This window comes from Drosophila navojoa, chromosome 2 (assembly GCF_054131105.1).
Source record: "Drosophila navojoa isolate 15081-1374.11 chromosome 2, UAZ_NAV_1.0, whole genome shotgun sequence".
NCBI lineage: Eukaryota > Metazoa > Arthropoda > Insecta > Diptera > Drosophilidae > Drosophila > Drosophila navojoa.
The window spans coordinates 9,068,658-9,086,662 of record NC_142890.1 but is presented as its reverse complement, the minus strand read 5'-3'; the positions used below and the strand labels follow the sequence as shown (position 1 = coordinate 9,086,662).

Below are 18,005 nucleotides of genomic sequence, written 5' to 3'. Positions count from 1 at the left end.
GTCGGGCCATGTGCCAAGGATAACAGCCTTTGAAATGTTTTCGGTAACTCCTCGACTTTGTGGTCCATAACTGTTCGACTGTTTCGACTGCCAACTGTTGGCCAGTCAGTTAGTCAGCCAGTCAGCCAGTGGGCAAATGTCCAAGATTGTTGGCGCTAATGTTACCGTCTGGACCTTTTTGTAGCCCCCCACCGCTCGCCCCTCGTACACCGCTCTCTAAGCTGGACTGAGCGTCTCTTGGTGCTGTTTATTTTTATGTGACAATGCAAAGTAAGTGCACTTGAGTTGTGCTCCCGGCCTACAATCAGCTGGCAGCTGCTCAGTGCGCGATAATTAACATTTGCTACGTAGGTCAACAGCAATACACACACACACACACACACTCACACACACACTTGAACACACGTCATATACTATGGGAGTGCGACTCTATAAATGCGTGCAGAGAACTGTATAAAAGTCAGTGAGCTTTAAAATTGGCACGGCCTCTCGCTCAATTACGGCAGTATGAGGAGCTCCATTGGCTGCCGCTGCTGAGTTGCCTTTGCACGGCCATTAGCCCGAGTCCGGGCACGGGACCGGCGTGGGGTATGGCAGTGGGTATGAAAGAGCTCCGACTTCCGTTCCGCTTTGTATGCATGCCATAATTGTTTGGCTACGAAAAATAGCAGCTCGCAGATGCCAATCAATGAGAAGCCCGCTATGATGCCGCAGATGTTGCCAATTGTACCTGGAAATGAAGCAGTACACGCCGTATATACATACATATATACGCGCCGGGGTATTTGTATTTTGTTGCTGTTGGAAATTGTAATATGCAGCAGACTCACTGAAGATCTCGTACCAGTCGTTTTTAATAATCTGCCGAAAGTATTGAATGTGCGTTTCGGCAAAGTAAATACGCACAACGGCCAACTCGGAGCTGTCATGGCCATAATTGTTATTGCCCGGGCTGCTGATGTTGCCGTCGTGGACGTTGCTGCAAAATTAAACTCATTTATGGCAACTGACGGAGGGTAAACGTAACCCCATCAGGGAACCATCAACGGAGATTGAGCTAAACAAAAGAACAAACGGAACTTTCAATCGGAAAACTTTTGTAGTAAAGGCCAAAACAACTGAATTGTAAAGTTATAATACTATAATTTAATGCTTAAGATTTGACTGCAAGTAGAGAAATTTAAGTAGTATATATACGTAACAAATCCGTTTCATTTTCTGCCCGCCTAAAAGTATGCAAAGATATTTTTCAGTTGGAAGTTGATTAGGCAGAAATTGAAAAGGTCTCAAACCTTCGCGGTGGAATTGTCCTTGAACTGTTCCCTTGTTCAGCTCTAACTAGATTCTACTTACGTCATGTTGCCAAATGGATTGCGAAGGGTCAGAGCTCCGGCGCCACGCACATTGTAGCGTATCTCGCTGCAGGAGGGCAGGCAGTGTGGACAGTAGAGCGCATCCTCCATCTCATGCTCCAGGCCGGGCACATAGTCGCGACTGGTGATGACATTCATCCATTTGACTGAAATAATATCAGAGACTCAATCGGCCTCGACAATCGGCACCAGCCTCCACCTCTCTCTCTCTCTCTCCCTCCCTCTCTCTGCCTACTCACATGTGTAGTGTCTGAGGCACTGCATGTGCTGTAGCGTGCAGAAGAGGCGTCCCGTGGCGCCTCCAATGTAATGCATGGGTAGCTGAAAGGGCAGGCACTGGCACAGGCTGTAGATGCTGTGGGCGCGGCACGCGGAGATGCATTTGCTGAAGGTATAGCGGCGAGTGAAGTTGTGCGGCATCTCATCCCAAAAACGGCATTTACGCTATGAACACGTTATTGATTGATTGGGCAATGATTGACAGATGTCTATAATACGCACCACGGCGGGCCGGATGCGACGGGCCTCCTGGAGAGTCTCCAAGATCTGGGGACGCACTGGCAAATAAGTGCTGCGCCCGGTTTTCAGATAACGTACCGTAACACCGCCGGATTGTGGATCCGGATAGTTGTGTATCTCATTGAGAGCAATCTACTTAGGGACATGGTGATTGAAATAAATACTACTACCACTAGCAATAATTCGAATAATAATACCGCAAACCCGTCTTGATCGTTCTTGTTGATGAACCTATCATCAACTGCGGCTCTGAGTGTCAGCGTCAGACCCATATCAACTCCAAAGAAATGCTGGTAATACGATCGTGCTGCAGAAAAACTAAACGCTAAAACTATTAAAAACAAGATCAGATAGCAGGGGATTTACATACCTTCCATTAGAGTTGAAAGTGCAACAAAATCCAAAACTCGAGAGAGTTTGTTGGAATTCCTGCATGCAATCGAATGGTCGTCCTCCTAAGCGGCAGGATATCAAAATGTCACTGCATTTCGGCGTTAGAATGCGCAACCGTTCCTTCGGATTGAAAAACAAGTCATGCGGCCTGGTATCCAGCTGATCCAGCAAACTCTGCAGCCGCAAAATACGCTCATCGTCGATATTCTCATCGATGCCGTAGTACAGGCTAAAGGCACGCAGCTCCGTATAGAAATAAGTGGCGTTGCGTTTTCTTGGATCCTTGCTGCTGCTGCAGAGGGTGGCCAGAGGTTATAGCTAGAGAAGGGCTTACCGCAACCGGACTCAACTTACAGCTCCTGTGCGTAACGCCAGACGGCGCGCCTGGATAGCCGATTCTGGGAGCATATCGTAACGGCGGGCAGGGGCACTTTGCTGACTGCATACAATGGATCGTACAGCGTGGTGACCAGCTCATCCGCCGCATCCTTGTACGTGCCCCACACGAAAGCAATTAGCATAGTCAGGGCAGTTATGTGGCAGATAAGCCAGAAGAATCTGCGGCAGAGTCGGCTAATTGAAAGGGCGGCCAACAAGGGGGCGGGAAGCAAGGGCTTTTAGGCTTACTTACCGCTCCTGAATGCCACGTCCGTGCTCAACTAATTTGCCATAACAATGAAATGACAGGTTTTGCAGCAAATCCTTAACTGCGTCGGCAAATGACAATTTTCGCGCTGCCGACTCCTCTTCGCGAATAGCCGCCATTAGCGTGAGTGGCGCAGGTGGACGAGCTCGCGGCTTGGCTATCCACCAGGCGGCGCGTCCAACCACCAAACGTTTGGATGGCACCGCCGGACCAACCCGCTCTGCGTTCGCTTTCATGTTTGGCACTCACTCAGCCGTTTGTGGATTGCAACTGTTGCGGCTGTCTACGCAGTGCGCGCCTTTTTGTAGCTCCTGCTCCTCTAACAAGTATCCTGGCCACGGCATTGTCGTGGCAGCGGACACGGCCGGGGGGAGGTGGGGCGTGTTGATGCCTGCTCATTTTAATGAAAATTTTGCAGTCATGTCGTGCGTGTTGTTGTAATTAGGACTCGTGTTCCAACTTATTGCCAACAAATTAACTGCGACATGGCACATGGTGTACGGCATTGGCATTGGCATTGCTACTGCCGCCTCCATGGGCTGTTTATTCAGGCAGGCTCTCGATTCGTCTTGGCAATTTCCCTTAATTGTCAACAATTTAAAATGAAATTAGTTAAATGCGCATTAAATGTCAGCCAACGGAAACAACAACTTCATGATGATGACCATAATCATCATCATCATCATTATAATCATCTGGGGTGGCGACAAGGACAAAAGCAGGTCATGTTCTTTTTGATTTTTCCTCGTCTAGCCCGGCATTCCAAAAAATAAAAAAATTAAACGAAACCTCCCACGTAGCCCCAGGATTACGAAGCAGGCAAATGAAGCCACGTGTTGATTGTGAATAAAGATATAGGAATTTTTGTATTTTAAGAATTCCGCTTCTACAATTACAAATAGAAAAGCAAATCATTTGATTCCGCACATTTTCTTCAATTACTTCAGTTTTCTCTCATGGATATATTTTTAGCTTCGTGGCATCCAACTTCTTCCCCCTGCTGGTGGCTCTGCTGCGCTCCAATATGCGATGACAGCCCAAGTAAATGTGCTTGCAAATGAAGAAAAGCGTCTCAAAAATGGCCACCAATGAAAATCCCATAAATATTGATAGAATATTGCCAACGGTACCTGACAAGAAAAGTTCGCATTAATTACCGTTGCATAACTAACGTTTCAAACACTTACTGAAGATCTCAAACCATTCGTTGTTCAACAGTCGCATATAGTAATTGGCATTCGGCTTTCCAAAAAACACTCTCAGGACGGACAAATCGGTGCCCAGGCTAGTGTCGACTTCGTCAGGTGATAGGTTCGCCAGGTAAGTATCGATTGGCAGCTCGTTGAGCGAAACACTGTACTGAACATCGTTGCACGAAGGCAGGCACTGCGGGCAGAACAAGGCTTCCTCTGACTCGCGCTCCAGGCCCGGAATCCGAAGTCTCTGGGTCAGTACATTATTCCACTTAACTGAAAGGGGTCAAGGCAATATTAAATGATATATGGCGCATAGGTACTACTAAGGACTCACATTGGTAATTGGAGAGGCAAGCGACATGGGCAAGCGTGCAGTAAACAAGTCCGTCGAAGCTCTCCACCAATTCCAGGGGCATCTGGAAGGGCAGACACTTGCATAGGGCAATTATGCTGCGTATGCGGCATCTGGTAATGCAGTTGGGGAATGTGTAAATGGAGCCCATCTGTGGCATATTCGCTTCCGTATGGAAATAACATCGACGCTAACCCACAATGGAATAGAATATTAGGGAATCGAAGCGAAAGCGCATGAAAACTTACACTAAATGGGGAGAAAGAGTATAAACTCTTATCGGTATCTATTACACGCGCGAAAATACTCAGATAACTTTCTTCGCCTTGTCCCGGAAACATTTCCAATGAATTTGACGATGTTACCGCCGGGAAATTATCCGCATCATGAATGATAACAATGTAGCCATCGGTATTCAAAACTGGCGCCAAATAGTCCGTTTTGCTCGAGTTTAGGACAACTGTCAGCCCGAAAGACGAATCAGCCAAGCGATAAGTAAAATTTCTTTTCTTAAGCCTGCATAGCAATAGAATGTAATTCACTTGCTAAAATTATATATATTTATGGAGTGTAAGCAAAAGTTACCCGTTATTGCTATTAAAAGTACAGCATGGACCATACTTTGTCAGCTTTTTCTGAAATGCAGTTTCGCTTAAGCAGGGTATTTTCACATTGTTCAGACTGCACTTTATTATAAATTCCGAGCACGTGGGTGAGAGCTAGAGATCACACGCTATTAAAGAGCTTATGCTTATATCAATAAATCAACTCACCATATACATGATGCGGCGCGTATTAAAGAAGGTCTCATTGTCCCAGGTGCCGAAGATGTCCAGAAATGCTTGAAAGTTTGTGTATTCATCATTGGGCGTCTCCTTGTCGCCGAAACTATACAGCCTGTGCAGATTTGTCAGGTTGTCCAGGTAATACTTCAGCTCACGAGGTGATGGATCGTTTCTCTGGCTGCATGTCGATGACGTTGAGTTAAGGCCACGCAAGAGAGAGGCAAAGATTAGGGCTACTCACAGCTCAAGAGCGTAGGCAGTGGCGGCCCGCAGGGAAATGCGATTGTTGGAGCATATCGACACAGCCGGAAATGGCACATTTTGAACCGGATAAAGTGGATCCTTCAGATTGATGACAAAGTATTGTGCAACAAAGTGCTCCCAGGTGAGCATGAGCACAGCCACCATTGAAATGAGCGTGGCTGTGTGCACCAGCAGCCAAATTAATCTGCAAATAAACGGGCGCACGGACGCCGCGTGCGGGTTGGAGGGGCATTGTCGCCAAGATAAACGCACAAAGCGCACGGCCATGAGCCGTTTTTAAGGCAAACACGGAAACGGAAATGAAAAATGAGAACGCAAAAATTTTTAAACTACAGTGCACAGCAGCGATACGGCTGGGAGATGGTGACGGTAATGGAGATGCTGAGGTAGACGTTGATGGCAACGCCTAAAGAGACGGAAAGACAAAGGATGCGAAACTGCAAATTTTCTATGGAGTCCACGTTGCGTATGAGTAACGTGACGTAAGAGCGGCAAAAGCAACAGCAACAGCAACGAGCTGCCTTCTTCCAACAGTCGCTTACCGCTCCGCCAACGTAAATTCCGCTGCCAACAGCTTGCTATAGCCCTGCAAGGATATATTGCGCAGTAATTCAGCGATATCCTGACAAAAGGTCGACCCAAGCGACTCCTTGCGCCCAGCCGTGCCACCCGCCTTGGCTGCATTCGGATTTTTAATCCACCAGATGGCATTGGATGTTGATTCAATATTAACCATTGAGGCGCACAATTTTAACGACGATGTGAGCTATTCGCCTGTCCTCAGCCAGTGATTGCTGTCTGCCAACTGAACGTCTTTGACACGTGTAATTGGTGGACCACTAGGCGACTGGGCGACTGGGCGTGGCCTGTCGCTGCAACTTTAATGCAAGTTTGTCATTAACATTTGAATTAATTGCTCAAAACTTCTACGGTAATTATTGAGCAAGAAAAGTAGAGCAGACTTTGCGGCAGGCGCAGTAAATTCGGAGCCAGTGCTGCCAACTTCCTCTGGCTAATTTCCCGCAGCGATAGTATCGTCATTAAATTAATAATAATTTATTTATAATTAAATGTATAAGGCCTATAGTTCAGGCTAACGTTAACTTCATTAATTTATTAACGACATGCTCGAGCTATAAATGTGAGAAAAACTGTTGCATACTTTTATGAGCGAATCATAAATGACGTAAGATTAATAGCAAGCCGAATTCATATAAGTATTTACAGGGTATTTAAATTAATCTGACTCAATTCGCTTAAGCTTAAGTGATTATAGTATCTATTTCTAGCGACCCGCTGGCCAAAACGGCTGTCCTGGATAGGTGCGGCTGCCCACAAAGGCATACTGATTGGGATTAATGACGCGAGCAATATCCGTGTAGCTGCGACCGTTACGCTCTGTGCGGTATCCATAGGCCGGCCAGCTCATGGCCATCGAGAGCAGTGTGAAGCAGGCCAGTAGGGCCAGCAGTAAGCACTTGCCTTGCAGCCGAGACATTCTGTTTCTAGGGACTGCTATTGAGAACTGCACTACAATGCCGCCGTCTCGAAGCCTTTTATATACCAAGTAAGTCATCAGAAAAGTCTTGAAATTCTGCTGCCTGATCGATCAGGTTTTGGTGTGTCAGCAACAACAACAACAACAACAACAACAACAACAGCACTTGAAAACAGTTTCAGTGCCACGCGACGCATGCGGCGCACGTATCGGCATTGTCAAGCTCCTCTTCTCGCAACAGGCGACGTGGGATCTTCGCTATCATCTCGTAGTGTCATCAACATGTCATTCACTCTGGGTTCGATCAGGTTTGAGATGGCGGCGTTCACGTCTTCACTGAGAAGCTATTATATACACATACTTATGCTCGGCTCAATCATAGATTTTACAGTCTATTTTAATGACTCTAGAAATGATTTGACTAAAATAATTTCAGCAGCTGAACAATTAATTAGCAATTTAGTAATTGCGACTGTCTAATGACACTCGTGGGTGCGTCCATAGGGGAGCGTCTGGAATGTGATCAGTCCATTATGTCACATTTCAAGAATATAAAAGCCCAGACTTACGCAACACCAAGGGGAACTCCTAGGTGACTCGGTGAAGTGTGGCTGCAGATCTCGATTGCAGTGAGTCAATCAAAATCACAAAGTAAAGTACATATATGTTTTATGTATCCTAAACCTGTACTGTACTCATCCCCACATGAGTTTCGCTTAATTTGCGAATATTAAGTAAGTACTTTCAAGATAAGAAGAAGCGAAAAGCTTATTATTTATATGAATGAATGAATGAATGCGATGTATGCCGTCCCTGAAGGTCTCTGACCTTCAACTGGTCGTTCTAGTAGCACAAAGAACTTAAGTAATACAATTAAAAAGAATTGAAAACAAAGAAGAGTAATGTCAGCTTCAATGAAAACAAAGCGAGCTAATGTTTAATTAAAAATAAATTAAATTTTCTGATTTATACAACTAAATTATATTTTCAATTATATCTTTCGTCCTCCCGGCCAATAAGCCTGTCCTGGAATGAATTTGCCGCCTGAGACATATTGATTGGGATTGATCACTCTAGCTATGTCCGTATATGATTTAGCAGGCAGAGCCACAGCCAGCGACAACAGGGTGATCCATGTGAATAGGAAAGCAATAAAGAGCTTTGCTTGCAACGGAGACATTTTATAGCTTGGGTTTCTTAGCAAGAACTGCACTTCAGCTGCACCACATTCAACTCTTTTATATCCAAATGCCGTCAGAAGATTCAATGCTACAGACTTCCTGCTTTTCGATCAGGTTTAGCTAAAACAATAACAACATTAGAGTTCCTATGAAATTACTCATAAGATATACAGTTTCCGATGTAAGTTCTAAGCTCATTTAATTAAATGCACACTAAGATCATCACTTACACTGCGCTGGCGGAAAGTTGAAAACACGTTTTAAATAGTCGCATATTTCGATGTATAGATCTTAATTTTCAATATTCCCATTCAAACTAAGATGTGAATGATCTAACATTGCTTAGCATAGCATAACTTCGACAGCTTAAAATGTAGCTAACAAGTTTCATATGAGTTGCTAATGACGTAGTAGGTAGGTGCGACAGTTGTTGGTATTTATCGTAAATGGTTAGGAGCAATTAATTAGACAAAAATGTTTACTACTACGAAAACAATACTTTTATATTTCCTATCAGGAATTCGGATTTAAGTATGATCAAGTCATATCTATCTATTCTGCGTATGTCTCTAATGGACTCAACCGTTAAATAAATCACTTGAGCCAGAAGAAATAATGTCAGCGATCAAAATTCCAGTAAAGAGTCTCTCAGAACTGAGATACATATATAGCATATAGCTGTAGATAAAACTACGAATTCCACATATAAATGAACTAGATTTGTTTTCTTGAGCGTGATTCGCGTGACAGTTACGTGACACTCCCATCTCTAAGCAACATAGTCGCATTTCAGTCACGTCGCACCGATCAACAACAACACGCGGCTAGTACTTATGATTTACATAGATACAAACAAACAAGATACACATACATACATATGTAAGTATGTATGTATATAGTATATTTAAAGACTAATTAAGAAGAGCAGAAATTAAAATTGTCTCACATAGAAGCACGTAACATCATGTAGTGTACTTAAATTTTATTATATCATAACTTTCACAGGTTTATTTTTGAGTTCGACACAGATTTGGAATTAAATTAGTCAGCCCCACAAATGTGAATAAGGAGCGCGAGGTAGATAGCGGCCCGCGCCTAGACCTAGATAGGGATCCGGTCTTAGAACACTGGCTATCTCTGAGTAGGTGCGCCCGGTACGTTGTGGTTTTCTTGGCCTCTGGGGCTGCTGCGCATATCCGTAACCACTACCATAGCCATAGCCTTTGCTATAGCCACCGCCGTAGACACCGCCGTAGCCAGCGCCGTAGCCAGCACCGTAACTAGCGCTGTAGCCACTGCCATAGCCTGCGCCGTAGCCACCGCCGTAGCCGCTGCCATAGCCACTGCTATAACTGTTGCCATAGCCATTGCCATAGCCATTATATCCTCCATATCCTTTATATACACCATAGCCCCCATATCCGCCATGACCTCCATATCCCACGTTCGAATTGTAGCCATAGCCAGAGCTGTAGCCACTTTTGAGACCTTTGAGTGCTTTCAGCTTCTTGAAGAGCAAACCATTGCCCAAATCCAGACAATTGGCCAGCAGCAAGGCGAGGAACATTAAGACTGGAACTCTCATGTTGTTTTAATTCTCGTTGTGGTTCTGGTTCCGTGCGGATCTTTTGCGTTCTGGCTATAAATCTGGACAGCGGGCTTCTATTTATACCCTGCGACTAGAGCCTGGACACCGATGACACATTATGCTCTTAATCGTTTTATTTTTGTGTCTGGCAGCACATAAAGCCACCTGGATCGCTGGAGATCTGCTGCCATAATGCTAATTTCTATCCAAGCAGCAACAATTTAATGCATTACTATGAATTACTTGGGCATTAACTGATGGATCAAGACGTATTGTAATGCCGAGCACGTCCGTGATTAACGCACTGCGCGGGAAGCAGCCGCTCAGGCGGATCCATGAGTCGCCGATCATCGGTCAACGGCTGCCCACATCTTGTTTCCTCTCAAGCTCTTGTACACAAATGTTCATGATCGCATATTATACGCTCCGTTAGAGAGCAAAGCTGTTATGGCTCTCACGCTCTCTCATCGTGCATTGATTAGCACAAGCCGCAAGCACAACAAGCAAAACAAACAAACCGAAGACAGGTTTCGAATACGAATCTGAGCTGTCTCTCTTATCGCCGAACGCCGAATGCCGAACGTCGAAAAGCAAAAACTTTCCCCTCAGTTAGAACTCGCAGCTCTTAGCGCATGGGCGCTGAATCTCGATGCGATCATAAGTAAACATGACGCGAATACGATTTCATTTGCTAACGGCCTTGACAACGTGTTTGCTATGCCTAATCCGAATGGGCGCTGCCCAGTTCGCTGTGGCAACGTCCTCGGCATCAGCTGATGGCGCAACGGCATCCTCTAACGCCATTGCTGCCGCAGCTCAGATGCTTCAGCAAGGCTTTGGGTTCGGCGGCAGACAACTGGGAGGCATACCAGATAGAAGACGGCAGCTACCACCATGGGGTGGTGTTGGTGGCGGCGGCTGGAATGGTGGCAATGGCTGGAATGGCAGCGGTGGTTGGAACCGACGCGGTGGTTGGAATGGCGGCAGCGGTTGGAATAGCGGCGGTGGTTGGAATACCGGCGGTGGCTGGAATACCGGCGGTGGCTGGAATGGCGGCGGTTGGAATGGTGGTGGAAGGCGTCCTCCTCCTGGTTGGGGAAACTGGGCTGGCGGCAGACCGCAACCTCCAGGCTGGGGTGGTTGGGGTGCTGGAGGTGGCAGACCACAACCTCCTGGCTGGGGTGGCTGGGGTACTGGTGGTGGCCAACGACAACCTCCCGGTTGGACAGACAGAGACCGACAACCACCACCTGGCTGGGAAAATGGAAATGGACAGCCACCATCTGGCTGGGAAAATGGAAATGGACAACCTGGCTGGGACAATGGAAATGGACAGCCGCCGCCTGGCTGGGAAAATGGAAATGGACAGCCGCCATCTGGCTGGGACAATGGAAATGGACAGTCACCACCTGGCTGGGAAAATGGAAATGAACAGCCACCGCCCAATGAGTACGATCCTTCACGTCCCACCGGGGCCGATGGCAGTCAGCAATTCCAATTGCCTCCGATTGAGACTCCATCAACTACAACTACAACGACACCTGTGCCATTCACCCAACCCACCCAGGATACATTGATCATCGGCAAAAATCCACCGCCTTTGATTATATCGCCCACTCCGCCTCCGAGACAAGGAGACACGCTGATCGTGGGCACAAATCGTCCACCCCTGGTACCACCTACAACAACAACGCCATCTCCTCGATCGATTGAGTTATCCCGACTGCGCGACATTGTTTTTCCCAACTCACTGAATTACATCCATAGTCCAAGCCAGGAGCTTCAATCTGAGCCTATAGATGTGCGCAGACGAAAATGATCGAAGCGTTAGATTAGCCAATCCCGAGCACCGCCTCTTATACTAAGTAAAGATATTAATTATACATTTATATTTATAGAAGATTTGCAGTTTAATAAGCACAAATAAAGTTGTATATTCGCACGGCTCAGTGCTCTCAGAGATTCATACTCATGTTCGGCTTTTTATGTCTGGAGACTATGAGGTATATAAACAGGTTTTTCAAGCTGCTAAACAGCTACGAAGCTACAAGCAAATAGGAAAATATTTATTTAAATTATGTAGATATAAGTAGAGACATAAAGCTATATTTAAATTAGTATTATACCAATAATTGTAAATTAAATACAGCATATATTAAAATACTAGAGGGTCCCTTTGTGAATTTGGTTTAGGGGGAATATTATTTTGCAGATCTATCCATTTTCGATGGGTACAAAGTTCTTGCAGTTCAATGTTCTCCCTGAAACAGCTTACGAGTTTACTCAAGTTCCGAAATAACAACAAATTATTTATTGAGAAATGCTGATCATTCAAATAAATAATATATTAGTACTTAAGATTATGAGTTCCTTAAATATGTATCATCACACATTGACGCTAATAACCGTGGTGCTTGTAGCCACCCGTAGCTTCAACTCTGTTATATCCATGGCCATGTTCGTGTCTATATGCAGGAGCGGGAGCATAGCCATGCGGTGGATAGTGTGGCTCGGGATAGTAGCCCTTCACTGGTCCATGTACAGGTCCTTGGCCATAGTAGCCATACGCAGGAGGAGGTTGCGCATAGGGATTGCCAACGTTAACGCCACTGCCGTGGACATAAGCTCCGCCACCGCCGTAGTAATAGTCGTAGCCATGATCGTAGCCCTCCTGTATGAGGGGGCCAGACGAAGGAACTGGTCCATATGGCCTCGGTCTGACGTAATGCGGCCTATCATCCAGCACATCCAGCAGCACTTCGGCCATTTTATCGAATGTAGGTTTTGCCTGCGCAGTCAGCAGAACCGCCAGCAGCAGGAAGCAGAATCCAATGTTGAGCTGCATCTTTGCTAGTATTGAGAATCAGTATGACGCTTTACTCTGCCGAGAATCGTGCTTATATAGCTGATAGTCAACATATATACGTGTTTACTGAATGAACAGCCTTCAATAGAGCTGATGATCCCTATCGTTAATAGGTCAATCGCATGGTGGGTATCAGGTCTATGCGTTGTCTATTTTGCTCAACGAAGTCAAGGTTTAGCCAACCCAACCATATTTTTGGCCAAACATATTAGATGGAATTTCCCATAGAGTAAAATCAATATTTCCAATGCATAAAACGCCCTGTTATGTCGACATTATATTACTTCCCTTATAAATATTTTAATTTTCTATTTAATTTGTTGAGCTCAAAGCTTGGAGATATTAGAAATAAGTTTCAAATATGAATCAGAGAATCCATAATTCGGATTTGTAAACATCAGCGAATTTGCTTATTTACTCCTCAATGAAACACAAATCGTCTCAGTCTAGCAGCTGACCCGGACGATAACCCACATTGCTATAGAATCATCTAATCTCGCGGGGTAAATAAGCTTGGCATTCACTGGTAAGTTCCAGTTTCACGAGAAGTTTCGCTATGCGGTGCTGCGTTGCCTTTGCTTGGCTGCTGCTGGCCCTGACCGCTGTCCTGACTCATGCGTCACACTATTCGCGAGATGAGAGCAACGAAGCTTCCAAGACCGAATTCAACTTGGCCTCCACTTTCAAAGGCGGAATTACCAGCAGTCGTCATCATGAGCGTGCCAACCTTAACTCGCAATTATATCCGGATCTACGGCAGCAATCAAGTAGGTCAGCTGATATTGATGAGCCGTCCGCTCATGAGAACGGCGGCAGGGGCACTAATGCCATCGATCTTCGCGCTGGCCCGTATGGAACTGCCGTGAGAAATCCACCGCCACAGCCGAATGGCTTTTCAAATCATCCCACAAGCGTTCTTGGACAACCACAGACTGCAGAGTTTCCTGGATATGCAGCTAATGGAAATCCGCAAGTGCTGCCTCGTCCTGGAGTCAATCCGTCAGGCGTATACCCAAGTTATGGAAACCAACAACCCGTATATCCCGTACTTCCTGCTTACCCGTATCCAGGACAATACTTACCACAGTATCCATCCTATCCATCTTATCCAAACTATGGACCGAACGTACCTGTAATAGCGCATCCAGGTGCGCCACCCATAAGCTATCAGAATCAGCAAAATTATGCACCACAAGCGGCACCAGGACAACATGATCGTTGGGATCGCAGATTCAGAATGAAAACTGAGTACTCGGAGGATGGAGTACACAAGGGACCCTTCAGCGTACTGAACAATCACGGCTCGCAGGGCTACGGCAGTGGTTTTGGAGGCGGCTACAATGGCGCATTCAACAGGCCAGGTTACTGAAAAACTAAACGCTAGAAAGATTATAAGTTATGGTCATAAGTTAGGTGTAAGCTAACCTCACTGTGTCAGGTTTAAGAAGAGCAGCAGCTGCTCGGCCGAGTCTGTTTTAATAAACTTGATTTTTTGCCCACACTCAACCGAAGTAATTAGCAATATACCCCGGTTGCACCTTAAGCAGCGGCAGCAGCAGCAGCAGCAGCAGGAACACGAAAAATAAGAGGACGACATCAACACGAGGACAACTTGGCCTTTTGTCCTATACGCACATAAGAAAGGCACCCTACCTTGCGAACCGGAAAAAAGAAACATGCATTTCAGTTGCCTCACTATTTCTGTTGAGGAAGCACACAATGAACATTGAACTACCTGGCTGAAGGCAGCCCTGGCAGCCGAAAAAAAATGAAGTACAGGCGCACAATGGCAGGAGGACAGAGGACAGACGACCGACAACCGACGACCGACAAGGAAAGGTGGTAGAAAACGTCAAGGAGACAGACAGGCGGCTGCTGTTGCTGCTGCTGCCTGCCCTTTTTCAGGCTCAACTGCAGCGGCATAAATTGGTTATGTATGCAGTGATTTGTTGGACAAAGACGATTACGGCAACGGGAACGGGAAGAGGTTGATGTCTTGCGGCGCATGCGCAGCCTGCCAACCAAAACCCAAAATAATTTGGCGCTAAAATGTGCAGACGGGCGCGCCAAAAAAAATGAAAAAAATTCAGACCCTGAAATCAAAAACATAGATTATTGATATGTGTTTGTATGTGTGTGTGTGTGTGTCAGCTAGACTCACCTGAACGAAAACAATAGAAACTAGAGCTGTCCCAAATGGCTGTTCAGCTACAAATATATACATAAAGAGATATATATGTGGATACACAAGGCTAGATTTAGTTACCTAGAAGTTTTTCTAATTTCCCCACACTGAACATGCAATTTCTTGAATGGGCATTAATATTGTTTATTGGTTTTTCTTGACTCGCCAGCATACCTGCATACATACATGCGTACATACGTATATATATAGATAACATGGAATACGAATACATACATAACTAGTTATTTAGAAAATAGAAAGTTCTTTTCGCCATTACAAACTAAGACATAAAGTCGTAAATGGTAACAAAAGAAATCATCATTTTGCAACAACTACAACATAACATACATAAATGATAATGGGCCATCACCTGCATAGGGCATTTGGCATCGGTTAGTTGTTAGTACTACTAGACGTGTAGGGATCCGTATGGCATTAAGTGTAAACACGTGTTATCCATGTCAGCTTTGGTGTCCACCATCATCAAACGGCATTGGCGTTGCACTTGCTTAAAGTATGTGTAAGATTTATTAAGGGTTTCTCCAGACTATAAATAGCATACATTTAAATAGATGGGTGACAAAGGTTTGCTGTCCTGCTTAATGGAGGCGTATGTAATTTGATATATATGTATGTATGTAAATAATAAAGGTGTAAACAATAAACATAAATTGAAACAATCAGCATGCGAAACATAAATTTTATGGAAAAAGTCATACATGTAAGCCAATAATAAAGCAAACAATAAAGAGTACAAAGTAATTTGAATATGAAATAAAAATATAATGATCTTGCTATTAGAATGGATATTTTGACTGGTCGGCATATCTAAGGGTATCAATGATTGAAGCGTCTTATATATCTAGTGAAGCGTAACATTTGCTGCTCATTATCAATTTGGCTAGTTGGCGTTGCAACAGTGTGAAGCCCGCTATTGTGTGGCTCAGGTGGATAAGTTACTGTCGTTCAGATCGAGATTGCTTTGGAATAGCTCGACATTGCTGAGCAACGGTACCTTGGCCACCTCATGGAATATCTTGTGCGAGTACTTATTCCGTATCGTCTTAATGGTGGCCCGCGGCTTCCTGTGCAATCCAGCATTTAGCACGGGAATGACTTCAGCAAAATCGGCCAGCTGATAGCCCGTGTAGAAGATCAAAGTCGATGTCCAGGTTTTATTGTCCAGGTTGGCGGTGCCGCCATGCATGCGCAGTGCCATAAAGAGAGCGGCCGAGGCCATTTGCGAGTCACTGAAACTGATGGTGGCATAGTCCATTAGCGAGAGCTCCAAGATGTAGCGCGCTAGAGTGAGTGTAGGCATTTGCACCTGGGCACAGCGAGCATAGCGACGCAAGAAGCGATAGGAGAGCGGAATGCCGAGATCGTAGTTAATCGTGCGCAGCGTTTCCATTTCCATTTTCACCAGTTCGTCGTGATTGTAGGCTCCATCGCATATATACAGAAAGTCCTCAATTAGCGGCGGCTGGCGCTCATCATATTTGCATGCAATGAAGAAGGCAGCAGCCCCCAGTAGTTGCAGCTTTTCCTTGTTAATTACCACACGGCACAAATAGAGATCGACAATTTTAACAGCCAAATAGAGAGTCTCGTGGTTCAGCTCAAATGTTTCCTGCACCTCAACCATCCAGTCGACCAGCAGGGTTCTCATCCAGGTTGTCAAATGGGTCTGTTTAGGCATATAATCGGTAATGGGAAACTCTGGCTCGCGCGTTTTCAAGTAATTGAAAATATCCCTTGCATAATGGGACACCTGGAAGGGATCATCCCAATTCTTGCGATCAAAGTCCTCCACATCGTCTGGCACGGGAGTCACAGGCCTGACCACAGCATCGGATGCTGCCTCCGTTAGCGCCGATTGCTCCTGCACCGTTGCTGGCTTTGGCTGTTCAGTCTTTAGTTGTAATTTAGCAGAGAGGCGACGCGCTGCCTCGAAATTGCCGGACAAGCGCATGGAATCGCAGCTGGAGATGTCCTCCAGTGCGGACATATAGAGGCTCTCCTCAGTCTTATTAAAGTCATTTGAGATGCGTCGCACCTTTATGGCAGCTGCCGGATGAGGTGCAGCCAATTTGGGAACAACTGGCGCCTGCGCAGCGGCAATTTTCTGCTCAGCAATCACTGTGGTTGGTTTCTTTTGTGCCACTGGCGGCTTACGTGTCCTTTTTAGAGCCAACGCCTCCTCGAATCTGTCCAGCGCTCTGTGACAGTTCTCCACCGAATCCTCTGACTTGGATGAGGCGCGCGTCATTATTTTGTTGGGCAAAGCAGCAGCAATAGCTGGAGCAGCGACAGCGGCTAAAATATTTGAATTGTCATTTTTCTTTGCATCCAGAAGCGCCTGCAGTTGCTGTGCCGTCGGTTTTTTTGGCATCTGCTGTTGGGTGTCCTCGTCGCCCGGATGTAGCGTCATGATCTTAACATTGTTGGTCAAATTACCCAGCGCCGAGCGCTTGATCTTATCATTCTTAATGGGGCTATGGTCGGCCTTGCGCTTACCACGCGTTTGCATATTTTCCGCATTTGGATCAATTACACTGTTGGCCTGCCGACGGGTCAAACCCTTTCCTCGTACGGCTGCCATCGGCAGAAGTGCGTTTATGGTTCCCTGGTTGCTTGCAGCAGTTCGAGTAGTACCTTTAATTGGCGCCATTTTGAAATGTCTCTACGTTTGCGCTGGCTCTGTTACTGCTTCTGCTTCTGCTAATGTTGTTGTTGTTTTTGTCCTGCTACACAGCGACTGCGTGCGCGATGTAATTGCCGAGCGTTTATTATTTTCTATTTTAAGTTTTGGTACTTTGACTTATTTTCGCGCTTCGTTGTGATGTTTGAAATGATTTGTTGTTATTGTGAGCAATATTTAATATATATTGTTCATTCTCTATTTGCCTCACAATATCACTTTTCACTTGGAATTATGGCGCTAGGCCGCTCTGTTCATAACGGCGCTTGCAAAGATACAAAAGCGAAAAACAGCGCCAGCTGCAGATGTCACAGAATATTAAGTTGGTTGCAGCGTCTATTTCCAGGGTTGTCATTATGCTTTCAGATATGTACCGTTGCCAGCACGCCAAAAACGTTTGGAATGTAGTTCGGAAGCACACAGAGATTTCATTACACACCGATCTGGCAACTCTATTT

The 18,005-nt window shown here is 45.5% G+C and overlaps 9 protein-coding genes across 11 annotated transcripts; 2 read left to right on the top strand and 7 right to left on the bottom strand.

Moving 5' to 3' along the window:
- Nucleotides 1-597: 597 nt before the first annotated feature.
- ppk24 (pickpocket 24) lies at nt 598-3,188 on the bottom strand. 2 transcript variants are annotated; one of them, XR_016196245.1, is made up of 8 exons: nt 2,917-3,188; nt 2,640-2,843; nt 2,263-2,577; nt 2,090-2,210; nt 1,875-2,024; nt 1,613-1,817; nt 831-1,519; nt 598-730 (listed from the first exon to the last, which is right to left on the bottom strand). XR_016196245.1 is itself a non-coding variant. In XM_089256562.1 (7 exons), the coding sequence occupies exons 1-7, from the start codon at nt 3,165-3,167 to the stop codon at nt 1,350-1,352; spliced, it is 1,416 nt and encodes a 471-aa protein (XP_089112688.1). In that variant the 5' UTR covers nt 3,168-3,188; the 3' UTR covers nt 603-1,349. The 2 variants fall into 2 exon arrangements, 1 of the variants encoding a protein (XP_089112688.1); XM_089256562.1 differs by having other exon boundaries at nt 603-1,519.
- Nucleotides 3,189-3,784: 596 nt separating this feature from the next.
- On the bottom strand, nt 3,785-5,448 carry LOC108649160 (pickpocket protein 11). Its single transcript, XM_089256601.1, has 5 exons — nt 5,420-5,448; nt 5,253-5,376; nt 4,462-4,669; nt 4,119-4,400; nt 3,785-4,061 (listed from the first exon to the last, which is right to left on the bottom strand). The coding sequence occupies exons 1-5, from the start codon at nt 5,446-5,448 to the stop codon at nt 3,886-3,888; spliced, it is 819 nt and encodes a 272-aa protein (XP_089112727.1). The 3' UTR covers nt 3,785-3,885.
- A 53-nt stretch (nt 5,449-5,501) lies between these two features.
- Nucleotides 5,502-6,612, bottom strand: LOC115561886 (uncharacterized). The gene is made up of 2 exons (XM_030382293.2): nt 6,071-6,612; nt 5,502-5,712 (listed from the first exon to the last, which is right to left on the bottom strand). The coding sequence occupies exons 1-2, from the start codon at nt 6,262-6,264 to the stop codon at nt 5,502-5,504; spliced, it is 405 nt and encodes a 134-aa protein (XP_030238153.1). The 5' UTR covers nt 6,265-6,612.
- A 53-nt stretch (nt 6,613-6,665) lies between these two features.
- LOC108651981 (uncharacterized) lies at nt 6,666-7,074 on the bottom strand. Its single transcript, XM_018101951.3, has one exon. It carries the CDS (start codon nt 7,024-7,026, stop codon nt 6,814-6,816), a length of 213 nt encoding a protein of 70 aa, XP_017957440.1. The 5' UTR covers nt 7,027-7,074; the 3' UTR covers nt 6,666-6,813.
- A 2,064-nt stretch (nt 7,075-9,138) lies between these two features.
- Nucleotides 9,139-10,132, bottom strand: LOC115561885 (uncharacterized). Its single transcript, XM_030382289.2, has one exon. The coding sequence runs from the start codon at nt 9,790-9,792 to the stop codon at nt 9,253-9,255; it is 540 nt and encodes a 179-aa protein (XP_030238149.1). The 5' UTR covers nt 9,793-10,132; the 3' UTR covers nt 9,139-9,252.
- Nucleotides 10,133-10,383: 251 nt separating this feature from the next.
- LOC108649168 (uncharacterized) lies at nt 10,384-11,763 on the top strand. 2 transcript variants are annotated; one of them, XM_089263772.1, is made up of 2 exons: nt 10,384-11,045; nt 11,106-11,763. In XM_089263772.1, exons 1-2 carry the CDS (start codon nt 10,463-10,465, stop codon nt 11,612-11,614), a joined length of 1,092 nt encoding a protein of 363 aa, XP_089119898.1. In that variant the 5' UTR covers nt 10,384-10,462; the 3' UTR covers nt 11,615-11,763. The 2 variants fall into 2 exon arrangements, with proteins under 2 accessions (XP_089119898.1, XP_017953679.1); XM_018098190.3 differs by having other exon boundaries at nt 10,385-11,763.
- A 320-nt stretch (nt 11,764-12,083) lies between these two features.
- Srg1 (Sting-regulated gene 1) lies at nt 12,084-12,844 on the bottom strand. The gene has a single exon (XM_018098201.2). The coding sequence runs from the start codon at nt 12,638-12,640 to the stop codon at nt 12,194-12,196; it is 447 nt and encodes a 148-aa protein (XP_017953690.1). The 5' UTR covers nt 12,641-12,844; the 3' UTR covers nt 12,084-12,193.
- A 306-nt stretch (nt 12,845-13,150) lies between these two features.
- On the top strand, nt 13,151-14,162 carry Elal (Elastin-like). The gene has a single exon (XM_018113593.3). It carries the CDS (start codon nt 13,218-13,220, stop codon nt 14,028-14,030), a length of 813 nt encoding a protein of 270 aa, XP_017969082.1. The 5' UTR covers nt 13,151-13,217; the 3' UTR covers nt 14,031-14,162.
- Nucleotides 14,163-15,351: 1,189 nt separating this feature from the next.
- On the bottom strand, nt 15,352-17,874 carry CycB3 (cyclin B3). Its single transcript, XM_018113592.3, has one exon. It carries the CDS (start codon nt 17,515-17,517, stop codon nt 15,790-15,792), a length of 1,728 nt encoding a protein of 575 aa, XP_017969081.1. The 5' UTR covers nt 17,518-17,874; the 3' UTR covers nt 15,352-15,789.
- Nucleotides 17,875-18,005: the final 131 nt, after the last annotated feature.